Source organism: Corvus kubaryi, unplaced genomic scaffold (assembly GCF_017639235.1).
Source record: "Corvus kubaryi isolate FWS band 111438036 unplaced genomic scaffold, C.kubaryi_AGA036_p1.0 37354, whole genome shotgun sequence".
NCBI lineage: Eukaryota > Metazoa > Chordata > Aves > Passeriformes > Corvidae > Corvus > Corvus kubaryi.
In genome coordinates, this window is record NW_024581116.1 from 1,382,913 (window position 1) to 1,408,807 (window position 25,895).

Sequence of the window (25,895 nt, forward strand, 5' to 3'; positions counted from 1 at the left end):
TTGCAGATCTGCACAGGGCACTGCCAGCAGCATTCCTGCTTCCCACTGAGCTGCCTCCTTGGCTACCCAGGCTGTGAGCTGAAGCAGTTGAGGGCAACTCCCTCTGCCCCCTTGAGCAATCCCTATCCAAGAGAGATCCCCTTGTAGCACATGGCATTTCTGGAGCAGCTCCCTCCTACCCCCATTGTTCCTGGGAAAGGCAGACAATGATCTGAGAATGCAAAACTCCTGAAACCCCTCCAAAAAGCCGAAATTTATGAGCAGCCTGTTCCAACTGGCAGAGGGAAATTGTCAGAGGAACAAAAACATTGTGTAATAACCTCCCTCCTCCCTCTTGGGGGGAGCTGAGACAGCCACAAGGGTGAGGGGGGGGTGGAGAAGGAGCAGTGGTGAAGCACTGAGCATCCTCATGGAATCACAGAATGGATTGGGCTGGAAGGGAAAATAAAGATTATCCCTTTCCAACCTTCCACCATGCCAGGGTGCTCCAAACCCTGTCCAGCCTGGCCTTGGACTCTTCCAGGGATGGGACAGCCACAGCTTTGGCACTGCACACCCCTCTCAGTGGCTGCCCCAGAGCATTTTAAAGCACATTTAGTGCTGAGGGCAGCAGTGGCCAGAATGCTTTGTCTGGCCACAAGGACTCTCTAATGTCCATCTTCTGCAAGGATGGGGCCAGTCCAGGTCTTGGCTGCTCTGAGTGGTGTGTGAATGAAGGTGGTTTCTTGATTCTTCTTCATAAAATAGGTTGAAAAGATGAAAGGCTGAAATCAGGAGTTTTCCCCAGATTCGATCATTGCTTACCTTAAATCCCACATTTACATTTCACCTTAACTTCCCAACCATCGCAGCTTGGAGCTCCCAGGAGTGTGATGATCCAGGACTCAGGAGTGTCCCGTGCCTGGAGAGGGGAGGGATGTGCTGGTGCCAGTCAGCTTCCCAGATTTCCCAGAGGTCACACAGACATGAGTGAGGATCTTAGGAGCCGTTTGCACACCTTTGGGTGCTGCTCCTCCTCGGAGCTGCTGCACGGCTCCTCTGGCCACCATCTGGTTTATGAGTGATGCCAGAGGGGTGGTTTCTCCCCGGGGCTTTGGGATGTCATGTGTGCATCCCCTCAGACACAACCCCTGGTTGTAAAACGTGCAGCAGGGGAAGCAAGTCTGACTCCGGTTCTGGAGTGGAGCCTGCCACATCCTCCTTGCAATCCCCTGTTTTTTCCTTCCCCCTCCTCCTGTCTGCCTCGATCTGAAGGAAAACCCACTCAGCTGACAGCGTCAGGCTGTGAAATAAACCCAGGAGGTGCTGGGAATACTCCAGCTGGGATTTTTTCCTATATATATCCATATCTGCATCATCTATATCTTAAACTGTGATAGCTGAAATCCTGTGCAGCAGAGTCCATCTGAAAATTCAGCCTTTAAGTCCTCAAATGTGTCATTCCTTGGCTTTCCTGGTGCAAGGGGACCCAGTGTGGCATTTCTGTGACCGTGTCTTCACCGAATTTAATTAAGGTTTTATGGGGGTGACTGTGGGAGACCTTGAATCACTCACTGATTATGGGATAGCACTTCCCAGTGATAGAAGAGTGAGGAATTAGACACTTTCCTGGGAACAGTGACCCTGTTCATCATTTCTGCTTTGGGGCTGTGACAGAGGAGCAAGGCTGTCTGCTGGGTCGTGGTGGCCATGCCAAGGAGAGCAGCAAGCTGATCGTGAGGTAAAATGTGCAAAATTTTGTGCTTCCTCTTAATTGACCCAAAGGAAGTAAAAAGAAAAAAGAAATCTGGGCCAATTAATTTTTAACTGATTTCTCCATGCCAAAAAGGTAGGGCTTTGGACTGACTAAAACTTCTGGGATTGGGTCTAGCTGAAAAAGAGAAAGTGGAAAAGTTTTATTAAGGCTCTTCCAAGGAAAATTTTTTGACTGTTAATAGCAAAACAACGTTTGAATGAAAATGAAGTGTTAATGTCTCAGGTCAGTAATTTAAGTTTTTTATAACTATTTTTGCAGAATCCCAGAGCAGTTTGGGTGGGAAGGGACCTTAAAGATCATCCTGTTCCATCCCCTGCCATGGGCAGGGACACCTTCCACTAGTCCAGGCTGCTCCAAGCCTGTCCAACCCAGCCTTGGACACTTCCAGGGATCCAGGGGCAGCCACAGCTTCTCTGGGCACCCTGTGCCAGGGCCTCCCACCCTCACAGGGAAGAATTTCCTCCTAAGAAAAGAATTTTAAGTGAAATATTTAAGTTGTGAGTAAAAGCAAAATTTATCCAATTAAAATGCTAGACAGATTTCCCCCCCCTCCCCCTTGAAAATTTGCATTGAGCTTTTTGGGGGCACAAAAAACAATCTGAAATTTTGTCCTCCAGATAGGCTGGAAAAATCCATGGTCCTCCAGTCTGACCATGTAAAATAAAAATGCAGTTAATTATTCCCATGGATTAGCCTCAAACTGGCTCTTCCATTTCATGGGGAACGTGTCTCACTGGGCGGCTGAGGACAACACTTGAATCAGTGCCCAGAAGATTCCTGCTTCCAAGAGATGGAGCAGCAGCCACTGGTGCTCCAGATGGAGATGCAGCTCTGATTGTTGGTCCACGAAAAGGCATTTTCAGGATGGACCTCAGAAGGATCAACCTTGACTTCCACCAGCTTTTCTCTCCAGGCATCTGGGGAAGTGAATGTGGCTCTAAGCCCCAGGAGAGGAACCAGCACTCGAGGGCTTGAATCACCTCACTGGGGACAGCTGAGACCTGCAGGCTCCTTGCTGGGAATTCTGTGGTGGGAGCAATGACCTCTCCTCATGTTCCTCAAAGCTGACCCAGCTTTTGGGTGACTCTCTATTTTAAAACAAAATTCAGCAAAAATCAGAACTATTTCTATCTATTTTTTCCTCCCTGATATATTTTAAGTGCCTGGACCCATTTTTTATTCAGTGGCTGAAAAACATAAAACATAAAAAAGGGATTTTGTTGTTGTTGCTGTTTTTTGCTTTCTTTCCCATACATTTTTGTCCAAATACACCATAAGTGCTCCCACCTGGTTTTCCTCTTCCCCTCCCATCTCTCCTGGACTGCCAGGTGGAGCTGATGGGTGTGAGTGGATACAGAAACCTGCCAGGAACAAACCCGGCACACCTGTAATCCTGGAACGCACCATCCTGGTGCTTCCTCAGCACAGTGAGAGACCAGAGGCACAAATCAATACAGACAGACCTTTTATAATTAAAAAAATGTGCATTTTGACAAACAGCTGGCAGTTACACCCACCCCTCATCCCCCTTAATGCAGAAAATACATGTCTGGAACCCAGACGTCTGATTTTCCAATGCCACGTGTAAAGACCCCCTAAGACTGTGCTTGAATTAACCTCCTGCTTTTGGATACCAGGCAAGAGCCCAAAGGCAGGTCCACCCTGTACTCGACTCCAGTTGCCCCTAGAGAGAAACAATCCCCCTTTCCAAGGCATTCTTTTCACTGAAAAACCATCATTTCTATCTTCTGATTGAAAATGCCTCTGAAAATCAACATGTGGGACACAAACTGATTTATTTTCATGAAAAAAGTAAACAAAGAAGAATTTTAATGAGGTGGGTTGGTTTTTTTTCCAAGATGTCGATGGGGAAATAAGGCTGTTCCTAGTAAACTAAGCGGCACCGCGGCTGGTTGTCTTGTCCAGAGGCCAAGTGACAGTCTGGTCACAACCCAAAATAAACCTTCCTCACCTGGGGAGCACAAGATTCAGCACCCAGGCATGGTGCTGATGGTGTAGATAAAGCTCTGGTGCCTAAAATTCTTCCTTAGCAGAAAGAAAAGATACTCAGGGAGCTTTGGAGTGGATGGGGAGGCATCACCCGGGGGTTGCGGGGGATGGAGGACCGATCTCAGCTCCAGAGTCACCAGCCCCACATGTCTGTGAACCCCTTAATTTGTCCCTCCCACGGAGACCTGTGGAGGCACACGAATTATCTGTCTTCTCTGCACCAACCTAAAACTCCCTGTGGAGCCCCCAGGTCTGGAAGCCTCATTGCATCCTCCCAGGCACGTCGGAGTCTCGCCGGATCTCGGCTCCCGTCACCTTTCGGAACAAAGGCATGAACCCAGCCCGGAGCCTCCCGGGAGAGGCGTCCTGCGGGCTCAGATGCACACACACAGAGACTGACACACACACAGAGCTCACAGACAGCCACAGGCACATCGACACAGCCACAGCTTCCAGAGCAGCGGGATTGCTCCTCCTGCTCCTTCCCAGGCTGATGCTGCGGACACAGCCAGGTCTGCTCAGCCAAGAGCTGCTCCTGCTCAGGCACATGGTGAGGAGCAGAGTTGGGCTGGGTTCGTAGAACGGTTTGGGTTGGATGGGACCATAAAGATCATCTGATCCCAACCCTCCTGCCATGGGCAGGGATGACATGAGCAGGATTGTTCCACCCTGACAGGGTCAGGAGCGGTGTGGGCACAGGAGGGAGCACCTGACGGCACCCACGCTTCATGTGTACTGTCTTGGGTGCCAAGTGTCCCAAAATTGCCATGGCAAAGCCTCTGGAGTCCCTGCCCTTGCTGGGCTGCACCAGAGGTCTCTGCCCCCTGTGCCAGGTACAGGCAGCTGTGTGCACTGAAAGGCAAGAAAATCCAGCATCCATCTCACATTCTGCTGGGCAGGGGGGGAACCCCTATGTTGCTGCAGGTCCAAAGCTCATCACAGCAATTTCTCCCTTAAATTTTAAGTCCCTTTTTGAGTTCATTACCCAAAAGTCCCTTTTCTCCTCTTGAAGTTCCTGTCTCTGATGGATGTGTGTTGCTACAGAGGATCCAGGATTTGCTGGTGCTGCTGCTGGGGGGTGTCAGCCTGGGGATTTCTCTGATAGGCGATGTCTTGGGTACGACATTTCCTCATTTGCAGGGAGAACCACAGGGTGTCTTGTGGCTGACAATGGGATCCAACAGGATCAGAAACATGTATTGCTCTGGGTATGACTTCCAGAGCACACAGGAGATTTCTGGTCAGCTGGAATCTCTGAATGTGCCCATGGAGAATCCATAATCTATACCACAGGCAAAAGGAAGCTGTAGTGACCTGGACTCTATGGAGCAATCCAACAAACACATCTTCTCACCACTTGTTGGGGCTGGTACCATTTAACCCACAGCCCTTTGCTTGCTGGGAGGGCTCCTTCCCACTGGAAATCAACTTCCCACCTGAAACAGCCCCACGGACCCTGCGCTTGCAGCAGCAGAGGCTGAGGGTTGGTGCCCAGGGAGACATCCATGGAGGGAGAGCAACACTCTTGCTCCAGCCTGGGGGGAGAGGAAGGGGAAGGGAAGAGGGATTTTGCTTTGTGGCTGATCTTTGACCCCTCCTTTGATTTTTGAGCACAGCCACCTACACCGAGCTGCGTCCTGCGGGGGGAAGAGGAGGAGAAGGAACTTGGCAAAGGAGCTGAGTGCACGTGTTGGGTTCGGATGCTCTCCAGGCCTCCTCCATGCAGGTCCTGCCTTCCCCATGAGCATCCCTGGGCCATTCCAGTGCCCACCTCTGCGCTGCCACCAAGACCAGCTGCGGGTTCCCTGTTTGCTCCCGTTCCCTCTGCTCCTCGTTGGCCTTTCCTCACCCAGCCATGAGGCAGAGAGACCCGTCTCCCTCTTTCTCTCCCATCCTTCCCTCTCCTTCCCCCCCGTTCAGCACAGCGAGAACCGGCGGGAGTTGATGTTCATCTTGGTGACCCCGATGAGCTTGAGGGGCGTGGAGAGGCTGAAGGAGCTCACGAGGGGGAAGTCGCAGAAGAGGTCGGCAAGCTCGTCCCTCTCCTCCAGCTCGTAGGTGGCATCGTTGAGCATGCGCTGGTGCAGGTGGCACGTCTGCTCGATCTTCAGCTTGTTGATGTCACTGCGCAGCCGCATGAGCTGCCTGGCCAGCTGCTGGTCCTGCAGACGCATTTCTGCCTGCAACGGGGAGGGAAGAGGGTTTTTAGTGGCAAATTTGCTGCGTCCTGCTCGAAGCTGCACCAGAGCACGGAATGGAAGGATGTTGAGGTGCTTGGATGTGTCCAGAGAAGGGTGACAAGGCTGGCGAAGGGTCTGGAGCACAAGCCCTGTGAGGAGCAGCTGAGGGAGCTGGGGGGGGGCTCAGCCTGGAGAAGAGGAGGCTCAGAGAGACCTCATCACTCTCTACAACTCCCTGACAGGAGGGGGCAGCCAGGTGGGGATCGGGCTCTTTTCCCAAGCATCCAGCGACTGGACAAGAAGACACAGCCTTAAGCTGCGCCAGGAGAGGTTTAGGCTGGACATGGGGAAAAATTTCTCCACAGAAGGAGTGATTGGGCATGGAATGGGCTGCCCAGGGAGGTGGTGGAGTCACCATCCCTGGAGGTGTTTAAAAAAAGACTGGATGCGGCACTCAGTGCCATGGTCTGGTTGGTAAGTGGTGTTGGGTCACAGGTTGGACTTGATGATCTCAAAGGTCTTTTCCAACCTAGCTGCTTCTGTGATTCTGTAAACTCATCTAGAGGTGCTCCATCTGGGAGGGAGACGGGGATCTTCCAAGCCAGCAATGCATCCCAAAAATATAGCAGCTCAGGATGGGGAATTTTTAACAATCGAGAAAGTCTGTGCCTGCTCGTGTTTTCAGGAGCACCAGGAAACTGGAATTAAAGCCATGCCAAGGCTGTTGGCTTGGGTATCCGTCAGGCTTCAGAGCCTCCATCTCAACATTAAACAAAGCCCAAATTAATTTTGCTCATAAGGCAGCAGCCACAGGGAGATGGAGCAATTAGAGGTGGAAAGGACCAATTAAAAGAACACCGAATAACTGATCCCCAAATACTCAGCCTGGGTTTCCAGCCTGCATAAATCAGAGCTGGTCCATGACAGTCTCCACCTCCCCTGTGGCTTATTTTATCTCGGTGATTTGAAGTGGCTCTCAGGATGGGACCTCCATGGTTTCCCCCAGGAGAGAGAACTACCACCTCCAAGCTAATGATCTAAGTGTTTTGGACGTATTTTTCTCTCCCCTGGCACCTGGCTTGGAAAGGCGGAAGATTCAGAAATAATGAAAGAAAAGAGGTCTTCTATTCTTTAAAAAAATCTAACTCATAATTAAGAAAATCCATTGCCACAGGATGCTGTGGGTAGTGAAGGAAGGAGGTGAACACTTGGTGTGGGAATCAGCCTGGGGAGCAGGAGCAGGCAGGGCTGGAAAAGCAGATCAAGACAATTCCCTTTTCTCACTCCACTTCCCTCCTCACAGAAAAGCAACAAAACCACAAAAGCTGCAGAGAAAAGGGGGTGGGAGAGAAGCCAAACAGGCCCCCCAGAAGGGTGATCTCAAAGGTCCTTTCCAGCTCAGGCACTTCCAGGACTCCATGATTCTAGGTTTTGGGATAAATTTCCCTTGTCTGGATTTTAGCAGCAGGGATGTGATCAGACCATATCAGTTTCCCTCCAGGCCTGAAAATGATCTGCTCAATTTGTGGGTACAGATGTAGCTCTGGGTGTAGGGAGTAAATTATTCCTGGCCTGGTGACTTGTGCATGGAGATGCAGAAGGGAAGGGAGGAGGGAAAATTCCCCTTGAGAGACCCCACAGAGACCCTGATATTCCTACATGAGACCTTTCCATGCCTGAAACAAGGGCTGCTGCAAGGAGGGTGTGAACCAAAGCAGCCTCAGGGTGGCTTTAGCTTGTGCCATAATCCCTCCTCCTCCAGACAATCAGAGCATCCCAGAATGGTTTGGGTTGGAAGGGACCTTAAAGCTCATCCAGCCCCACCCTCTGCCATGGCAGGGACCCCTTCCACTGTCCCAGGTTGCTCCAAGTCCTGTCCAACCTGGCCTTGAACACTTCCAGGGATGGGAACCTGTGCCAGGGCCTCACCACGCTCTCAGGGTAGAATTTCTTTCCAATATCCCATCTAAATCCCTTCAAACCCAAACCGTTCTGTGTTTCTCTGACACTACAGAGGCATCCTGGAGGACCTTGTCTGATGCTCCCAGCCAGCAGCTGGACTCCAGCTCGGCTGTCTGGAGGGGATTAAGTCACCTTTGTACCAATCTCTGAGTGAATCTCTCTCCCTCTCTCAGGAAATCTCTCTCAAATTGTTGGCAGGGTAGTGGCCATTCACCTTTTTCAAAAAACACTCCACTACTTCCTCTCAGACTCCATAACCTGTGCCCCCAGCAGAGCCATGCCAGGCAGGCTTTTATTCTCCCACCTGAGTTGCAGTAATAAAAAAAATCATTCTGTTGATAATTTTCCCTGTCTCACAACAAATGCTGACACTTTATCAGGGAGGTGATCACAGGTGCTATTGAAGAGACCCTGGGTCATTCTTTCTTCTCGGTGTATCAACTTACCTAAGAAATGCCAACAAAGGCTTTCATTTAATATTTGGAAGAATGTGGGATTAAAAAAGCCTCTGCTGCCAACAAAAAAAAGCATTTAAAAGAGAATTATGAGGCCATTGTGCAGAGGGGTGTGAGCTATAGGTGCTTTTTTCCTCTTGCAAACCAGCTTTACATTTTTTGACCGGTTCTTGTTTTCCCTCTCTTTTGAGGAAGCCGTTTGGTTTCATGCAAGCTGGAAGGCAAAGCCCTCTAGAAAATGAAGATGAGGAACAAAGCCTGGCAATGGTTCACTAAAAGCATGTGGATGTGGCACTTTTGGACATGGTTTAGAGGTGGCCTTGGACTCAACGATCTTCGAGGGCTTTTCCAACCTTAGCGATTCCATGTTTCTATGAGAGGATGATGTGCACAAGGAGGAGATGGCACACGGGGTGAGGGCTGTGACTGCCTGCGCTCCTTGGAAGGCTGCCTTGTCTTCCCGAGGGCTTGGGAGTTCCTTGGCTGGTGACAGGTCCTGCAGAGGCAGCTCCACGGGGTGACATCTGGGCAGAGGGTGGAGCACGAAAGTTGGGCTGCTCTGCAGGACATGAACTCTCACTCCTCACACTCATCCCTGGGGCTTGGCTTGAGGTGCAAACCCCCTGTCCTGCATCCATGGAGCTCTCCCATTAAACACTGCTCTGGTCAAACCCTCCCGGAATATTTAGTGGAATTTCAGCCAGAACCCAGAAATCCTCATTCTCCTTCCCTTTCCCAGAGGCTCTGCACAAATACTAAAGCCATTCCCCCCGTCCCATGCTGAGGACCAAACAATCGCTGGAAAGGATGAGTGATGTCCCTTTAAAAGCAGCACTGACAGGCCAGCAGAGCCCCACAGAGCTGCCTGGGAATGAATAACGGGATTACAGGGGCCACCTCATGGGAAGCCGTGGGGTTTTTGGTTGGCAGAGTTCGCCCACAGGGCCGGGCACCACGAGGTAACTCCACGCTCCAGTTCACCCATGTGGGACAGCAGCAGGATCCCCCACACGGAGTGCAACGTCCTGGAGAAACCCATGGGGAGCATCCAGCAGAAGCCAGGCTTTCCATCTCCTTTGATCCTCTCATGGCCAGGACAGGAAGACCTTAGGTGTGTCTTGCTCATAAAACCCGAATTTCTAACACATTTGGGCTCTTCCTGCACACCCAGCTCCAGCTGTTTCTCACCAGCATGGCTGGGGAATGCTGTTGGGGTGCACAGGATGCTGGGTTGAACTTGCCAGGGTGGAAGGGGGAATCAAACTCAGCTCCTTCCCAGCAGTGAAGCAACTGCTGGGTTGAAATGCAAAGCTGGACTACAGAATCTTATGAAGCCAGGGAGGATTTTCTGCTTGGATTAAGCCTCAAAGTCTCCCAGGGTTGTTCTCTCCCAGGGAGAGAAAGCTTTGGATGTATTCTTTCCTGTTTTCCAGTTGAGGTGGCTCAGCCCAAACAGATACAAGCAGTTGCCTTCAATTTTGCCTTCAACAGACAGGAATAATTTTCCAATAATTTTCCCATTTCCAGCAGTCCATCTTTTCCCTGCATTGTTGTGGGGGGTGTTTCAGCAGGGAACACCCCAAGGCATGGAGATGGGGAGCTCTTTGAGATTTCCCTCTCCTCCCAGAAGAGAAGAGTCCCATGGATGAAGTCCCAGCCTGGCCCATGAAGCTCAGGGGGACGGTCTGTGGAGAAACAGCTGCTCCCGCAGGGCCAGCCCTTTTTATTTCCAAAAGATCAAAAGAAACTGAGATGTGAGTTGGTGCTTTCCTGCGTGCAGCCACTTGGGTTCAAGCACGGAGAAGCACAGGCCACTTGTCAGATCCTTGCCAAACCCTTCAGAGAAGTCCACATTGTCTGTGTTTTGGTTTGGAGCTTCTTCAAAGGTGCTCAGACACCACCCTGTTGTGGGTAATTTTAGGTACTCATGTCCTTGTGGTGCAGCCCATGCAAAGCCTGTCGTGGGTACCAAATCTCACTCTTCCTCAGTGTTGTTTAGTCTGTGTTGGCTCCCTCTCTCCTGAAAACAGGGTGGCTGCACCCAAGCTGACCCTTGGGCATGGTCCTGTTCCATAATAAATTCTAAACTCTTCCCTAGTTTCAGCAACTTAACAGTAGAGGTCACAGAGTCATGGAATGCTTTGGGTTGCAAGGGACCCTTAAAGATCATCCTGTTCCATGGGCAGGGACACCTTCCACTGTCTCACGTTGCTCCAAGCCCCGTCCAAACCTGGCCTTGGACACTCCCAGGGATCCAGGGGCAGCCACAGCTTCTCTGGGCAACCTTTGCCAGGGCCTCTGCACCCTCATAATGAGGAAATTTTGTTTAAATTCACTCAAGCACTTGCTCAGCCAATATCAGTATCCCAAATGATAATAATAGTGCCTAATACGTAATAATAAATGTGTGACCAACAGGACACTGGTGTTTTACAATTTCCCAGGAGAGGACATCAGATATTTGTGTTCCTTTTCAACTCCTTCCTGCATTCTGGCTCACAGAATGCAGGCTCACTCAGATCTGAGTACCAAACTGGTGAATTTGAGACAGAAAACTCATTTTTCCTAAGGGGACAAAGTTACAACTATTCTAAGATGTCCCTGTTCATAGGTTTGTACTTTGGCCATACTTGAGAGGGAGAGAACTCTGAGTGCTTAATTTTATAACTTGTAAAACCTGGCAAATTTCAAAAACAAAGAGCAAAGTGTGACCCCCCCAGTCCTCAAGTCTGTCACCATCCCCAGGCTGGTGATGGTTTTGCTCTCAGCACAGATGAGGAGCTGCCACACTTGACAGTGCAAAGGCAAACACAAGGGCAAAGAAGAGGCAGGAGGAGCTGGGGAGGGAAATGCTCCAGCCCCGGGGCAGCTCAGCGCACGCTGAGAGCTGCAATTTGCTCCTACACCTCCACAGAGCCTCTCAGCACAAAAACAAGAGCAGTTCGCATGTCTGAATAAATCAGCTTCTCGGGGCCAGGTTCTCAGCAGGGCCCAGCTGACGCGGCTGGCTGAGGCTCTGTGGGCTTATGTCAGTCCTACAAACCAGGGCCAGGGCCTGGTGTGCAGAACCAGGGCCTGGGGCTGGTCATGGCAGGTGACAGGCCAAGAAAACCAGATGGACAAGAAAACCTTGGGTTTGTCTTTTCCTTCACTTCTGAACATGAGCAGCCTGAACCTGGCTGAAGCTAAACCTGAGCAGACTCTGGACACACAGAGGAAAATTCCTTGCAGTGTCAGATGATGGCTTTTGTGTGGATTGGGAGTAACAAGAGATAGGGCAAGAGGAAATGGCCTCAAGTTGTCCCAAGAGAGGTTTAAATTGGATACTAGGAAAAAATTCTTCAGGAAAAGGATTGTCCAGCCCTGGCGCAGCTGGCCAGTGCAGTGGAGGAATCCCCATCCCCAGAGCGACTGAAAAGCTGTGTGAGTGTGGCATTTGGGGACATGGTTTAGTACTGCCTTGGCAGAGCTGGGGAGTGCTTGGACTCAATGATCTTAGAGGGCTTTCCCAACCTAAACTCTTCTATGATAGCATGAAATTTACTCTCCTGCCTCTGCTGCTTTTGTCTGAGATAGAGATAAATCCAAAGCTGGGTGGTCCTGTACCCATTGCCTGTTGGGAACAGTCCCCAGCATGTGCAGACTCCTGAAGCTCCAAGTGCTTGGCGGGATGCTCCCTGGGACAAGCCAGAACCATTCCAGGGTGATGCTGTTGAAACAACCTGGCCTGAACACGCTGGGAGCTGTGCTGAGGGTTGGGGGTGATGGAGCTGCACACTCTGCATTTCATTCAGTAGGGACATGGCTGCTGCACTTCTTTCCTGCATGGAAAGAGTCTCCACCTTCACCAGCTTTTGCCCTTTCATTGGATAGATGAATCCTACAGACCCTAAATAACCATCTAATGGAATCACAGAATCATGGAATGGTTTGGGTTGGAAGGGACCTTAAAGATCATCCCATCCCACCCTCTGCCATGGGCAGGGACACCTTCCACTAGCCCAGGGTGCTCCAAGCCCCATCCAACCTGGCCTTGGACACTTCCCAGCTTCTCTGGGCACCCTGTGCCAGGGTCTTTCCACCCTCACAGCCAGGAATTCCTTCCCAAAATCCCATCTATCCCTGCTCTCTGGCAGTGGGAAGCCATTCCCCCTTGTCCTGTCGTTCCAGGCCCTTGTCCAAAGTCCCTCTCCATCTTTCTTGTAGGCTCCCTTCAGGAACTGGAAGACCACAATTAGGTCAGCCTGAAGCCTTCTCCATGATGAACAATCCCAATTCTCTCAGCCTTTCCTCACAGCAGAGCTGCTCCATCCCTCTGATCATCCTGGTGCCACCTCTGGAATTGCTCCAGCAGCTCCACGTCCTTCCTGTGCTGGGCCCCAGGGCTGGAGGCAGCTCTGCAGGTGGGGTCTCACCTGAGCAGGGCACAGGAGCAGAATCCCCCGTCCCCTCCTGCCCATGCTGGGGGATCAGCCCAGGATCTGGTTGGTCGCTGGGCTTCATCCTGCTATGGAGCCTTCCCGATGTCTTTCTTACCACAACATGGGCAAAACCAAGGAAAAATCCTGGCTATGTTGGGATGTTTGGAAGCTTGTTCCTTTATTTGACAAAAAGCTGGATTTCACCCTTGAAATGCAATGCAAAATGCACCTTTTGGTTCCAACACCGTGTGATGGGATGGCCTGGCTGTGCTCCCTCTGCCTGCTGGCAGCTCTTACCCACACTCGTGCCTCCAGCACAGCTATTTCACCCTGTGGTCAGTCAAAAAACTGCTCTCTCTTTTGGGGAAATTGTTCTAAATTACCAGTTACGTCCAGATCCAGCAAAGACCAGTGTAATTAAGTGTCTGGAAAATGAAAAGTGGGGAACAATTAAGGTTTGCTTGGCCTTTTCTTTTCCTTAATTTAAACTTTCAGTTTTTGACAGATGGTGGTTTAGATACCACACCCCAGTCTAAGGGGTAGAATCAGACTCTGAGACAATTTATACTTCCATCATGGGCAGAGATTGAAAAAAACCCCAAATCTTTTAAAATCCAGGATTCTGAGAAGGAAAATCTACTTCTTGCTGTCTTTGACCATCTCGAGATTCAGGGTTTACATCAAGTGTGAATTTAGGATTGCACCCAGATTCAGGTCACACATCTGGAGCTGAGGTTCTCCAGAGCACTGAGGGGTTGTAGGGGATCATGTCAACACTGTTCCTAATAGTCCTGAATGCCTGAAAGCCAAGATCCTGAGAAACAAAGTCACCAAAGCACAGCACCCAGAACCACCACTGTAAATAAATTCTCAGGGGATCAGAGGAGTTGGGTGAATACAGCAACAGAAAGTTGACAAGTCAACATTACCTGAAGCAAAAGTCACAAAGAAATCTTTAAAACTATTATTCACTGTTGTCAGAAGTTCCCCTCAAAGATTTCAGTATTTCTCAAAAACAAAGCGTCTGCACAGGAACATTTTCACAAGTGTTGGCCACAAGTGATGTCCCAGCCCCTGCTGCAAATATTCCTGCTGGGACTCACAGGCAAAGTTCCAACTGGGCAACAGAAACAGAGCCACGTGTCATGAGTCACTTCCAGTAATTTGGGCCAAATAATAAGGACTTTTCATGCCAGTGAGGAGAAGGGAAGGATCTCTGGGAAGTGTGTTTTTGGAACCTGGTTGCTTCTACCCTTGTGAAGATCACCTGGACTGGTTCTCCAGACCTGAATTCAGGCTGCCCTGACAGGGACACATCCATCCTATTGGCCTCCAGAAAATCATAGAATACCCTGAGCTGGAAGGGACCCACAAGGATCATTATGTCCAACTCCTGGCCCTGCACAGGACAACCCCAGAATCACTCTATGTGCCTGAGAGTGTTTTCCAAACATTTCTTGAACTCTGTCAGGCTTGGTGCATTCTCCTGGGAATTATCCCCAGGCTGTGCTGACTCCTGAGCTGGGTCAGGAGCTGGGTCAGGCCCAGGATAAATTTGTGCTGAAGACCATGATAGCAAAGTGACAGAGAAAAGGTGAATTCCAGCCCTTGTGCCCTGGCTCTGTGTATTTTCCTATAGCACATATTCCTAGAAAAAACAAAGCATTTTTGTCCTCTCTTTTCTCTGTGAAATGTCCAGAAATAAACAGATGTGTGAGACAGGGCCCAAGATTGGGATGGGAAGATGACTGAAATGTGGACTGGATTTGAATGAAGAAAAAGGCAACAGAAGATGGACCTGGAAGAGCCAGGTGTGGAAAACACAATGACTGATGGAAAACACAATGACTGATTGTTGCCTTTCCACCTGGGGCTGAAGGCAGGCAGGAACAAGGAGTTTCCCCACTCTTTCATTTTTATCCCTCTTCAAAATTTGTGCTAACAGGGACAGGCAATCACTTACCAGCTCCTTCCTGAGCCACGTCAAAGCTTCGTCGATGCTCTCAAAGCCACCTATTCTCCCTGAGGTGACAGTCCCCTTGTCCTGGGCAGGGCTCCCGTTGAGGTGCAGCTGCACCTTCCTCATGGGGACAGTCTCCCCTGGGGTCTTTTTGGCCTTGGTGGCCTCGTCCTCCCCATCTCCCTCAGCCTGGGGGCTCTTCCAAGCCTGCTCCTCCAGCTTTGCCTTCCATTCCAAGTAGGAGGGGCGCCTGGTCTCCAGTCTCAGCTTCTCTGTCAATGCCTTGAGGGTCCTCAGGTGATCATCTGGAGGAGGAACCCCCCCAGAGCCAGCATCCGTGCTGTCCAGCGCCTCCTCTATTTGGATTTGGGGGACAGACATCCTCTCTGGGAGTCCAAAGGCATAGAGGTGGGCTGGAAAGGGCCAGGGATGGGGATGAGAACCCTCAAGGTTTGACCTGGTGTCACGAGGTGCCCAACACAGCACCCTGGAGGACAGCTGAGGTGTGGGCCCCTGCTCAAGCAGCAAACCAGCCTTGGATGAAGACCTAGAAGAGAAAAAAAGGATTGGTTTTGAGAAGGAAAAAGGGAGTGAGGAAAGAGAGACAGCTCTTGCTGGAGCAGGGGAGTGAGGGCTTTGGGAGAGGCTCAGTGCCAGAGTGCTGCTGGGGAGGGTGATCTCACCTCAGTTATCTGAGTGCTTTGGGGCAGGAACAGACAGGCTCCGGCTTTTAGCAAAGCTCTGGTTACCTACACCTCCAATCTTAACTCAAGGGGCCATGGAAAGGTTGCCAAGGAGGCCAGGACACATTCCCAGACCCCAACATTCTCTGGAAACACCAGTGGCTACTGCTGGGTTTTGGACTGTCTGGTCTTGTTGATTTTCTGCCTGGCAAACCCACATTTCCCCATTTGGGCAAATCAAGTAAGACAACCTGAAAGAGGGGAAGTTTGGATGAAATATTAGGGGGAAATTCTTCCCTGTAGGGGTGGTGAGGCCCTGGCAAAGGGTGCCCAGAGAAGCTGTGGCTGCCCCTGGATCCCTGGAAGTGTCCAAGGCCAGGTTGGATGGGGCTTGGAGCAACCTGGGCTAGTGGGAGGTGTCCCTGCCCATGGCAGGGGGTGGAATGGGACGATCTTTAAGGTCCCTTCCAACCCAAACCATTCTGGGATTCTGTGAACCCAAACTTCTCCCAAGAGTTTGAGTCAAAAGGAGAACTGGAAAAAGGGATTTATTCCTCCCCACACCACACTCCAGTTTTACAGATCAGGGTTTAGATCTGGGTTTGCTGAAGATGCAGCTTAGGACTCAGCTCCCTTCTGACCCCCTGGTTCCAGCCCGGAATGTGCTCCCAGCCATGTGAGGAACTAACTGGGCTGCTGGCATGGTTTGGGTTCAGACATCCAGGAAGACTTGGACTTGTGGTTTCCACCACTGGCCACATCCACTTTATCCAGTGGGAACGGTCCCTTGTAACACCCCTTAGGAGCAGTAGCACAGAGAAACCAGGAGCTTCCTCCCCACTTCTGCTCCTGTCAGCACTCATGGAAGCTGTGCCCAAAGCTGCTCTGACAAACCCTGGGCCCTGGAGGGGCAGAGGACTCGAACAACTCTCCAAGAGTTAAGCTCAGGCAGCTTCTGTATTCATTTGCCTGCAGGATCAGGTAAGGGACGTTCTCAAGGTCGTGTGCTCATCTATAGCTGAGCTAGGAATAGATCCAGAGCTCTCCTCTGAATGCCAGGAGCAAAACGAAATACTTTTTTGCCTGCCTGGTGAGATGCCTGGAAAAGCAGGCAGGATGTGTGCAGCTTCCTAGAGTTACTCAGCCATTCTTCTCCCTGCCATTTCCACAAAGGCGTGTGCAGCTCTGAAATCCAGACCATAATTATGCCTCTCCAACCTTTTCAGTAAGAAGATTCAATTTAAAATAAACACAGAGAGAGAGAGAGCGCGCAAGATTTATCCCAACAATTGTGTGGGGGCACATGAGCTGAACGAGGAGTTGATAGCGTACACACAGACAGTGTGGGGGTGGAGGATTAGTCATGTTGTGGTCTCTTTCCTGCTCCTATTTATGTTAATGAGAGTTTTACAGGAGAGGGAGCCTTCACAGACACTCTGTCAGGTTGAAGCCAACAGCTCTCGTGCCTGGAACAGCAACAATTTTCCTTCTTCTCTTGAAAAATAGAGGGGAAAGCAGTGGGCTGCCCTGGGGGAGGGGTGCTCTGCAGGGCTCAGGGCATGTCGATGAATTTACCTTTCCTCCAGCTCCAGCCTCAATAGATCAATAAAGGAAAAGAAGTAATGACTTCAAAGACTTCACCTCTGAGGGGTTTTTTTTTGTTCATTGAGACCTCTGTGCAGGTTGCTGAGGGTGGCCCAAACCCAGCAGTCCAAGAGTCTGCTGCAGTTCCACACTGGGCTGCTGGATTTGCTAGTCCCCAGCAAAGATCATATTTTTATCATTTTCTGAATGCCACAGCTACAAAGCAGAGCCCCACACAAACTCTTTTGTCCTGTTCTCCAGCGTGTATGGAATCCTCAGGGTGGGAAAGGCCCCTGGTATTTGAGCCTTGGGCACAGCTCAGTTAACATTTAGAGCATTGGACCATGAAAGCAGGACAGTGGCTTGGAGCATCCCCTTTGTCACAGCCCTGCTGCCATCTCCCCCTCCCTGTCACCACAAGTCCCAGCAGCTTTGGAGGAGGTTTGGTTTTTCTACCCTAAAAGCAGCATTGATTCAGCCCATCCTTCACTTCCTCCCTGGTGTAACACGAAACGCCTCGTTCCCTCTGCAGGGACACCCCCTAAATAAGCAGCTCTGCTCCCCAGCCTGTCCAAACTCTGAAGTGACAGAATGGAGCCACCTCTAATTTCCTATCAATATCTTGGACTTGGATCAAAGACCTGCTGTGGAGAAAGAGATCTGAAAGTTGTAAGCGTGTGAAAATGCCCTTGTGCTGTAACACAAACCCTTTGGTGCCGGAGAGCTACCAAATTCCCAGGAACAAACGTGCCTCTGGCTCAAATCCACATACTCCCAGTCTCCCTGCCCTAGGCTGGGCTCCCCCTGGGCTGCCCTGTGTGAGGGGATCTAAGTGATTAATCCTTGATTTGTCTCATTATCACACTCGCTGCAGGGAGAGCCTGCCAGCCCTAATTAGGGGTAATGAGTTCAGCTCCAAAATGGGGCGAGGGTTTGCTCACACCTCACTAAGAACCTTTGCTCAGGGGGTTCCCCCTTCCTTTAGATGAGTCCTGAAAGCACAGGACACAACAGGTCACTGAAACAACAACAAAAAGCCTTTTAATTTCTTTCTTGGATTAGGTTTCCATTGGAGAAGTCAACTGACCTATCCCAAGCGATCAGCAGGAGCACAAGCCTGGGATGGAGAAGCAACAGGAATGTTAAACTGGGAGTTCAGCAATTGGCCGAGGTGGAGGTGTGGGGAACAAATTATTCTTCTTCCTTCACTGTTCCTGGTGGACTGTGGATTCCTGTAACCCCAATTCTTATTGCAAAGGAGCAGCAGTGACTGTAGGAGTCTGTGTTGGAGGAATTCTGCTCCTCTGGAGACTGGGACGACAAAAAAGCCTCAATAGGAGAAAAAACCCAGCTGACAGAAACCCTATTGCCCACATTGACCACAGATGGCACCTCTGGCATGGAGCAAACAGGGCAGAGGCGATGGTTCAGCCTGTGAATGACCTTCAGAAAGCACCTCAGCCGCTTTGTGCCTCAGTTTCCCTCTCACTGAGAAGTCGGTCCATGCAACAGGCCTTCAGGCAAAAAGCTCTGAGGACTTTCAGCGGTGTAAAGAATTCACCTCTGGTGTCTCCAGGTCTCATCTGGGTGCCCATGCCCACACTCCAGTCGGTGCAGGGACACCCTCTATGATCCATGGAGTTTGGGATGTGACTCCCCTGACAGTTTGCTCTGAAGGTTCGCATAGGGGTCACCCTGGGCCACGCAGACAGCCCCTGATCCTACAGAGGAAACCCCTGGAGTAAATCCGACCTGCCAACATCACCATGCAGCTCTCGCAGTGGGAGAGGAGGATCCTGAGCCTGAAAAGGTGGGATGAAGGAACACCGAGGTGGAGCTAGAGGCAGGGGACAGTGCCTGGTGTGCAGGCAGAGCTGTGTTTGCTTCCCTCCTTAGCACAGCAGTGACACAGGGATGGGGTGGGGATGACTGATGCCCCTCGAGTCTCTGACCCCCCCGGGTGTCTGTGGCAGGGTGGGAGAGGGGCAGAGAGGAGGAGATGCCTGTGAGAAGGGGTTGCCATAGCAATGGAGTAAGGGAGCACTCCAGCTGCTCACGGGGCTGGATGGATGCTCTGCAGCATCCTTGGGGCAGCGGAGACTCAGAGGCCTCAGGAGTGGGGTGAGGGAAGGAGAGACCCATCAGGATAAACACTGCAGCTCCCTGGAGCTAGTGGTTCCCTTTCAGGGTGGCTGCACATCAGTCATTCTTTTCTCCATGCCAGAATGGCCTCACTCGGGAGAGGAGCTGCTGAGCTGTGTGGATTTGGTGAGCTGGGGGCTTCCTCACACTGCCAGAGCCCCCCATCCTGCTGCTCTGCACAGGGGTCCTGCAGAGATGCAGAGCAAATCCCCAGCCACCCCACTGACTCCAAGGAGAGCTGGTTTCCCTGGATTTTATCATTCAGTGTTTACCCACCCAATCCTTTTCTATAGCAGCTGAAATCCTCTCCTGCAGAAAACCAGCCTGGTCCCAAAGTGACCTTCATCCTCCCTCCCCTCAAAAGGACAAGACTCCAGCACCATGAAGAGCTGTCTGATCCCGAAGCCAGGACATGCTCCAGGGCTGGAATTGGTGCTGTCAGGATCAGACACTCTCTGCCTGCTCAGCATGGTCGGGACAGGATGGAAAGGGCTCTGCCCATGCTGGAGGAACCACAGCAGAGGCCTCAGTGCCACTGGGCACGGTGCCCATAGAGACCTTCGGGCCACACTCCTGTACCATGAACTTGTTCCTTTCCTCATGGAAGGATGGCAGCACTGATGTGACCAAAATGGGCATCACAAGCATGGATGTGGACATGGCATTCACAGAAAAATGGGGAAAAGGGAAAAAGAGGGGCTTTCCATTCACGTATGACCTGGAGCAGGACAAGAGTTTGCCCTGGCCCGTCCTTCTGCCCAAATGGTGTCCAGAAAGAGCCCTAAACACTGCAAGGGGGAGGGGAGAGCAGTAGGGGTTGCAGAAAACCCATCAGAGGAGTGGAGAAGTGCAGAGATGGCTGCCCCTGGATCCCTGGGAGTGTCCAAGGCCAGGTTGGATGGGGCTTGGAGCAACCTGGGATAGAGGAAGGTGTCCATGCCCATGGCAGGGGGTGGAACAGGATGAGCTTTATGGAAGAGACCTCCCTTCCAACCCAAACCATTCTGTGATTCTGTGATTCTGTGAGATTAGAAGGGACCAATTTGCACTCCCTGCCCCGAGGCACTTCTCCCTGGCTGATTTCCAGCATCGCGGGAGGAGTCAGAACCTGTTTCAATAAACACATCTGCACCTTCCTGCCCGACTACAGCTCATCCCTCCTGCGTCCCCCACAGCTTCCAGAAGGCTCCTGGTGAGGGAGCAGGGCTGAGGCTGCTGCCTGCTTCAGATGGACCCTTGTAGCTCCATTTTCAGACCGGCCAGACTCCCCTCGATCAGCAGATTTCCAGGCTTTGTGTGGAAATCCTGCATGAAGAAATATTTGGCATTCCAGCGAACCAGTCTTCCAGTTGGTTGGAAGTAGCTGCAAACTGGGGAGCTGGATGGGGTCAATGCTCTCAACCCATCAGCCCAAACCAGGTAGGATTCCTCTGAGGAGGAAAAGGATTAAGGAGCAGAGCAAAGGCAAGTTTACAGGCTCTTGGTGAAGCCACCATGTCCACCCTCGGTGTGTTCTGGTGAGGTCGGTGGAGCCACAGATTACAGGCAAAGGTTTCTTCTCCACACACTGCCCCAGGCCCCTGGCAGGTTTTGGCCCTAATCTCGGAGGTGGCACGGCCAGCCTGTTCCCAGAGATGCCCCCTAAGGACCTGTGGCTTGGCACAGCCGGTTGTCCCCTTATTTTCCCTGCTGCCACCCCAAGCACGGCCACGTTTCAGCACGGAGAGGCAGGGACCTCTGTGCCCGTGCGCCCAGGGTAATGAAAAGGGCTGGGATTCCTTGGGAATGAGCCAGGGCAGGCTGAGAAATGCTCTCTTCCCAGGAGACTAGTATGAGGAGTTATTTTTTTCCCCAAATGCAGCACGCAAGGGTGTGTTTTCAGAAAGAAAAAAAAAAAAAAAACAACTTTTTTTTTTTTTTTTTTTTTTTTTGGCTTTGCTGAGCTCCAATCTGCCCAGCACCCAGTTCAGCGCCTGCAGGGACAACGCCAGGGCCAGCCAGCTCCCACTGGAGACCCCCAGGCTCCAAGTTAACGTGATCAGGGGAGTGGGGTCAGCCCCTCGGTGACCCCCTAATCCCCTTTACATGCCCCCTGTCCCATCCAATTATCTGAGCCGTGATCGTCCAACCTCTATCCTCAGCCCTGTCCTCTCCCAGTGCAGAGCTGCTCTTTGGCATTTAATATCATTTCAGATCGGCTGGTTGCAAACAGACCCTCCTCTCCCTCCCCCCAGAAGGGCTACGCTGCTCTGAGGCTGATTATTTGTATTTTTTTTTTCTTTCTCCCTGCAGTGTCTCTGCTACATTTTGCAAACACCTAATGGCTGCAGGGCTGATTGCGAGCCCGGAGCCCGGGAGAAGCCGGATTCCTCCCATTCTGCTGGATTTTTGTGGTGTGCAGACCCCCCCCCCCCCCCCCCCCCGAAGGATGGGGGTGGGGGGGAGGTGGGACTTTCATGGGCATTTGAAAGCAGAGAAGAGCTGGGACGCAGAACCCAGCAGCAGCCCCCGTGTGCTGAAATGATGGCTGGCACAGAGCGAGCCCACAGCAGCCAAAACAGGCTCGTTCCCGCTGGAAAGTGGGGAGTTCCTCGGATACAAGGGATGAGCAGACAAAGCCAAGGGAATCAGCTGGGCACGGCTCCTCGCTGGAAGCCAGGAACTTGATTTTCATCCATTTTCCCCCCGCTCCGCTGAGGTCCCCGAGGTAGAAAAGGTCCGGAGGGTGCAGGATTGTGGAATAACAGGGGGAGCATCGCAGGAAAGCAGGGAGGGGTGTCCTTAGCCAGGTGCCTGTGGCGGGAGAGGTGTCAGCCTGCCCGGGCCGGAGCGGGTCCGGGCTGTAGGATGGGGATGGTGCCCTGGTGTGCAACACCCCGGGGCGTTCGGGCTGGGCTTGCACAAACACTCGTGCTGGGAGGGGTGTGGGCTGGTGCTATTATTTTAACAATTAACCCCAAGCTGTTATAAAGGGCTCTGAAGAAGTTCTGGCTGTGTTTTTTTTCCCCCCTCCTTGGTGTAAACGTGAGCTGCGAGGGCCAGCCCTGAGCAGGTGGAAACCTGCTCTGCTCAGCACACGGTGCCTGCTTCAAAAACCCGAGGTAGCTACGCCCTGCGAGGCCACCGCGCTCATCCCACCATGTCTGCACTGCACAACCCCACAAACCTGTCCAGGGCTCCTTGCACATCTCAGGTTGGGGGCAGAGGGAGCAACAGGTGATTGTCCCAAAACCTGGGCAGCCTCTTCCTTGTTACACCTCACCCAGTGCGGAAAAATCCTCCTGGAGGGGGTGAGGAGCCCCACGCTGCTCCCAGCTCGGAGCAAAATCCACAGATATCATCGGGAAGCAGGATTCAGACCCTGCGCTGATTCCCAGTCATTGGGGAGCCGCCGTGCCGGCCATCTCCGGGGAATGTCGGCGGGGCAGGAGATTGAGGCTGGGGGGACACTTTGCAAACCCCAGCCCCAGCAGAGCAGAACCAGCACGCCAGACCCCAGTGCTGGACTGCTGCTCGGTGGGGTCCCCATCACCCCTCACTGCTGCTCCCCAGGGACCTGGTCCTTGCTGCTCCCCCTTCCCGAGGGCTCAAAACGCCCGGGGTCTCCTCCAGCACCCGGCAGCTCTGCAGCAGCTCCCGTGCTGGGTGTCCCCAGGGTGGCTGTGTCCCCCCAAGCCACCACGAGCAGCAAACTTACCGGGGCTGGAATCAGAGAGGGGATTGCACGGACATCTTGGCTCCCTCCTTCCACCTCGGGTCCCCAACTTGGTGTTTGCAGAGCGGTGTCACCAGTGCCTCCAGGAGTCTGTCTCATCCTTCCCCTCTGTGTCTCGCTTCAGAAATCTGTGTGTGTGGTGGTTTTTTTGTTGGGTTTTTTTTTTTCATTTAAGGGACTTTTTTTTTTTCCCCCCCAGCGGTTGCGTCAGGGCTGTTGCCTGGAGACAGGCGAGCTATTCCAGTTTGAGCTTTTCAGTGCCGATTTCCTCTCTCTCTTTCATTCATACCACCGAGCCCTGAACCTACCTCCCACCAAGCAATAACCCTGGAGAGACCTGAAAGGGAGGAGCTGCTCAGCCTGGGTCCTAAACATCCTCCGGCACCCAGGAGAGGGAGCAGGATCACGATGCTTTCGGCGCGGAGAACAGGGATGGAGCGGTCCAGTGGAGGCCGGGTACCCTCAGGGCTTGCAGGAGATGCCCGGAGAGCTGCTGTGCTCCCAAAGGAATCTGTGGCTCTTCCCGACACCAACCGGGATGATGTCCCCACGCTACTCCTGTCTCACACCACGGATATCAGCCCTTCAAGGAGCCTGTGGTCCTCTGGCGCTCGGGAGAGCTTTGGGATAACGTTTTCCAGGTGCCACAGCTTGCCCAGGGTGACTGCGTGTGCCGAGGGGAATTTTGCAAGGATGCATCAGCATCTCTGGGAAGCCCCAGGGTGGTGCCTCGGGGCACCGTGGCTGGTACCAGCTTGCTGATACCATCCATCCCCGGGCAGAAAACCAGCTTAGGAACTAGCCTGTGCCTGAATTTTGTACTGGGAAAGCGCCTGTTGCTTCCACAGCTTCCCCAGTGGGGCTGGAAACCATTTTAGCTGCTTCCAAGGAGGGACTGAGAGAGGCAGTGCCCCGGCTGCTGGCTGAGTGGGGTCCAGAATCAAAGGCAGGGGACAGGGGGGGTTTTCTTCCTTCACCAGAAGATGGAGGTTAACCCCTCAAAGCCTGGGGACTGCTCTCCAAAGCACCCCACACATCTCACATCTGGTGGCTCAGAGCCACCACCTGCATTTGCAATTCTGGTGCTGTGAAGAGTTAAGCCTTGGCCAGTGACCCCCAACCATCCAGGTCCCTTCCCACATTCCCACATTCAGCTTTTGTGAGAGAAACCCCTTCACAACATTTTTTCCCCCTTTTTTTCACCCTTCCCTTCTCGTGCCTAAACCATCCCTCCTCCCCCCTGTGGGCAACAGGGAGAGATTTACAGCCCCTTCCTGAGCTCCTCATGGAAGGGCTGGGATTACCCACCTCCCTTCAAAAGCCAAGGGTACCCCCCACCCCCCCCCCCCCCCCCAGTAATTTAGAGGCTGTGCCCATACAGGGTTTGGAAGTTTGGAGTGCAGAGAAGGGGGGTGCCCTGGGTGCATCAATGCAGATTCAGAGTGAAGAGCAGCATTTTCACATTTCTGATGAAAATGCAAATTTTTCAATTTTTCTTTTAAATTTTTTTGCTTTGCCAGCACCCGTTTTTTGTCAGATTTCAGATCTGCATATGCAAACTCAGCCTGGTGATCAGCTCTTGCTGTGCTGCAGGGACACACCTGAAGGCTGATGATGATGGAGAGGCGCCAAGGGAGATGGAAGAGCTGTTGCCTGCTTGTTAAAACTGTCTGACAGGGACCTACAGCTGCCTTGGAACTCTTAGCAAGGAATCCCAGAATCCCAGGGATGGGTCAGGTTGGAAGGGATCACGGTGGGTCAACTGGTCCAGCCTCCCTGCTCCAGCAGGGCCATCCCACCGGAATATCCCCAGTGAGGGAGACTCCCCACCATCTCTGGTCTCTGTTCAGTGCTCAGTCAAGGGAAGTTCTTCCTCATATCCAGGTGGAACTCCCTGGGCATCAGTTCCTGCCCATTCCTGCTATCCTATTGCTGGGTCCCATGGAGCAGAGCCTGGTCCATCAAGCACGTGGAGGTTCAACATTTCCTGCAACATTTCAGCCAAAACTGGGTCAGGGAACCCAAACAGTGCCAGGGAACAGACAGGCACAGGGTGAAACAGCCCCTGGCCTGGTTTTGACGTAGGATGAGCAATCCCAGGACATGGCTCAGGAATGACCAAGACTGGGGCCCTTTCCTGACAAACAAGTCGGATTCAGCCACCCAGATTTGATAGCCAGGAGAGTTGACTTGCAGGGACGTGGCCAGACAGGGCCAGAGCCCAGGTCTAGCAGGGTGAGCTTACAGCAGAGGTGTTGCTCCCAAGGCTGGATGTCTGTCTGTCTGTCTCCTCGCAGGAACAGACCACACACTGTCACCCGCTCCCTCTTCTGTAAATGTTTATTTTTAATTCAGTTGCGTAATGGATTTCAGATGAGCTGCCATAAGATAGCACTGAAAGGCTGCAGCCACGTCCCTCTGAAGCCAGTGCATGGGGTTTGAATGTTTTTTTGGCCCAGATTTATCTTGGATAAGTTGTCCTCATCCAAAAAAACTGGTGGGGAGCTGCTGAAGAACAGTGCTGCTCCTGCTGGTGATGCTCTGACACCAACCACCTGCAGTGGACACCTGAGATTATGTGGGATGAGTCAAAATAAACCTGTGCAACACCAGCACTGTCCACATATATGGCTCAGTGTTTTTTTCTTTTCCTCAGATACAAGGAATCCTTTCTGTTGCACTCAGAGCTCCAGAGACTGCCAGTTCCCACACCATCCCTGGGCACAGGACCTTTTCCAGAGGACTGGTGAATTCTTGGGAACACATGGATCCAAGCCTGGGTTCTTGCTGGGATGTGGTTTTGCAAAGCCCAACCTGGGAATTTCTTGTTGTAGTGGTCATTTGTAGAATCATGGAAGGGTTTGGGACCTTAAAGATCATCCCATTCCAATCCCCTGCCATGGGCAGGGACACCTTCCACTATCCCAGGGTGCTCCAAGCCCTGTCCAACCTGACCTTGGACACTTCCAGGGATGAGGCAGCCAGACCTCCTTGGGAACCCCTGTGCTGATCTGAACACCACAAACA

The 25,895-nt window shown here is 52.1% G+C and overlaps 1 protein-coding gene and 1 long non-coding RNA gene across 3 annotated transcripts; one reads left to right on the plus strand and one right to left on the minus strand.

Moving 5' to 3' along the window:
• Positions 1-3,204: 3,204 nt before the first annotated feature.
• On the minus strand, positions 3,205-22,937 carry FAM167A (family with sequence similarity 167 member A). The gene is made up of 3 exons (XM_042032884.1): positions 22,851-22,937; positions 14,748-15,291; positions 3,205-5,946 (listed from the first exon to the last, which is right to left on the minus strand). Exons 2-3 carry the CDS (start codon positions 15,123-15,125, stop codon positions 5,683-5,685), a joined length of 642 nt encoding a protein of 213 aa, XP_041888818.1. The 5' UTR covers positions 15,126-15,291; positions 22,851-22,937; the 3' UTR covers positions 3,205-5,682.
• Positions 20,354-25,492, plus strand: LOC121666882. 2 transcript variants are annotated; one of them, XR_006016825.1, is made up of 3 exons: positions 20,354-20,572; positions 21,446-23,509; positions 24,389-25,492. It is a non-coding gene; the product is annotated as an uncharacterized LOC121666882 (long non-coding RNA). The 2 variants fall into 2 exon arrangements; XR_006016824.1 differs by having other exon boundaries at positions 21,446-25,492.
• The last annotated feature ends 403 nt before the right edge of the window (positions 25,493-25,895 follow it).

What these genes read in the sequence shown, in the direction of transcription:
- FAM167A (XM_042032884.1), bottom strand. Translation starts at nt 15,125, where the DNA reads ATGTCTGTCCCCCAAATCCAAATAGAGGAGGCGCTGGACAGCACGGAT. An exon ending in CGTGGCTCAGGAAGGAGCTG is followed by an intron (nt 5,947 to 14,747) that starts GTAAGTGATTGC and finishes TCCCCGTTGCAG; the next exon opens with GCAGAAATGCGTCTGCAGGA.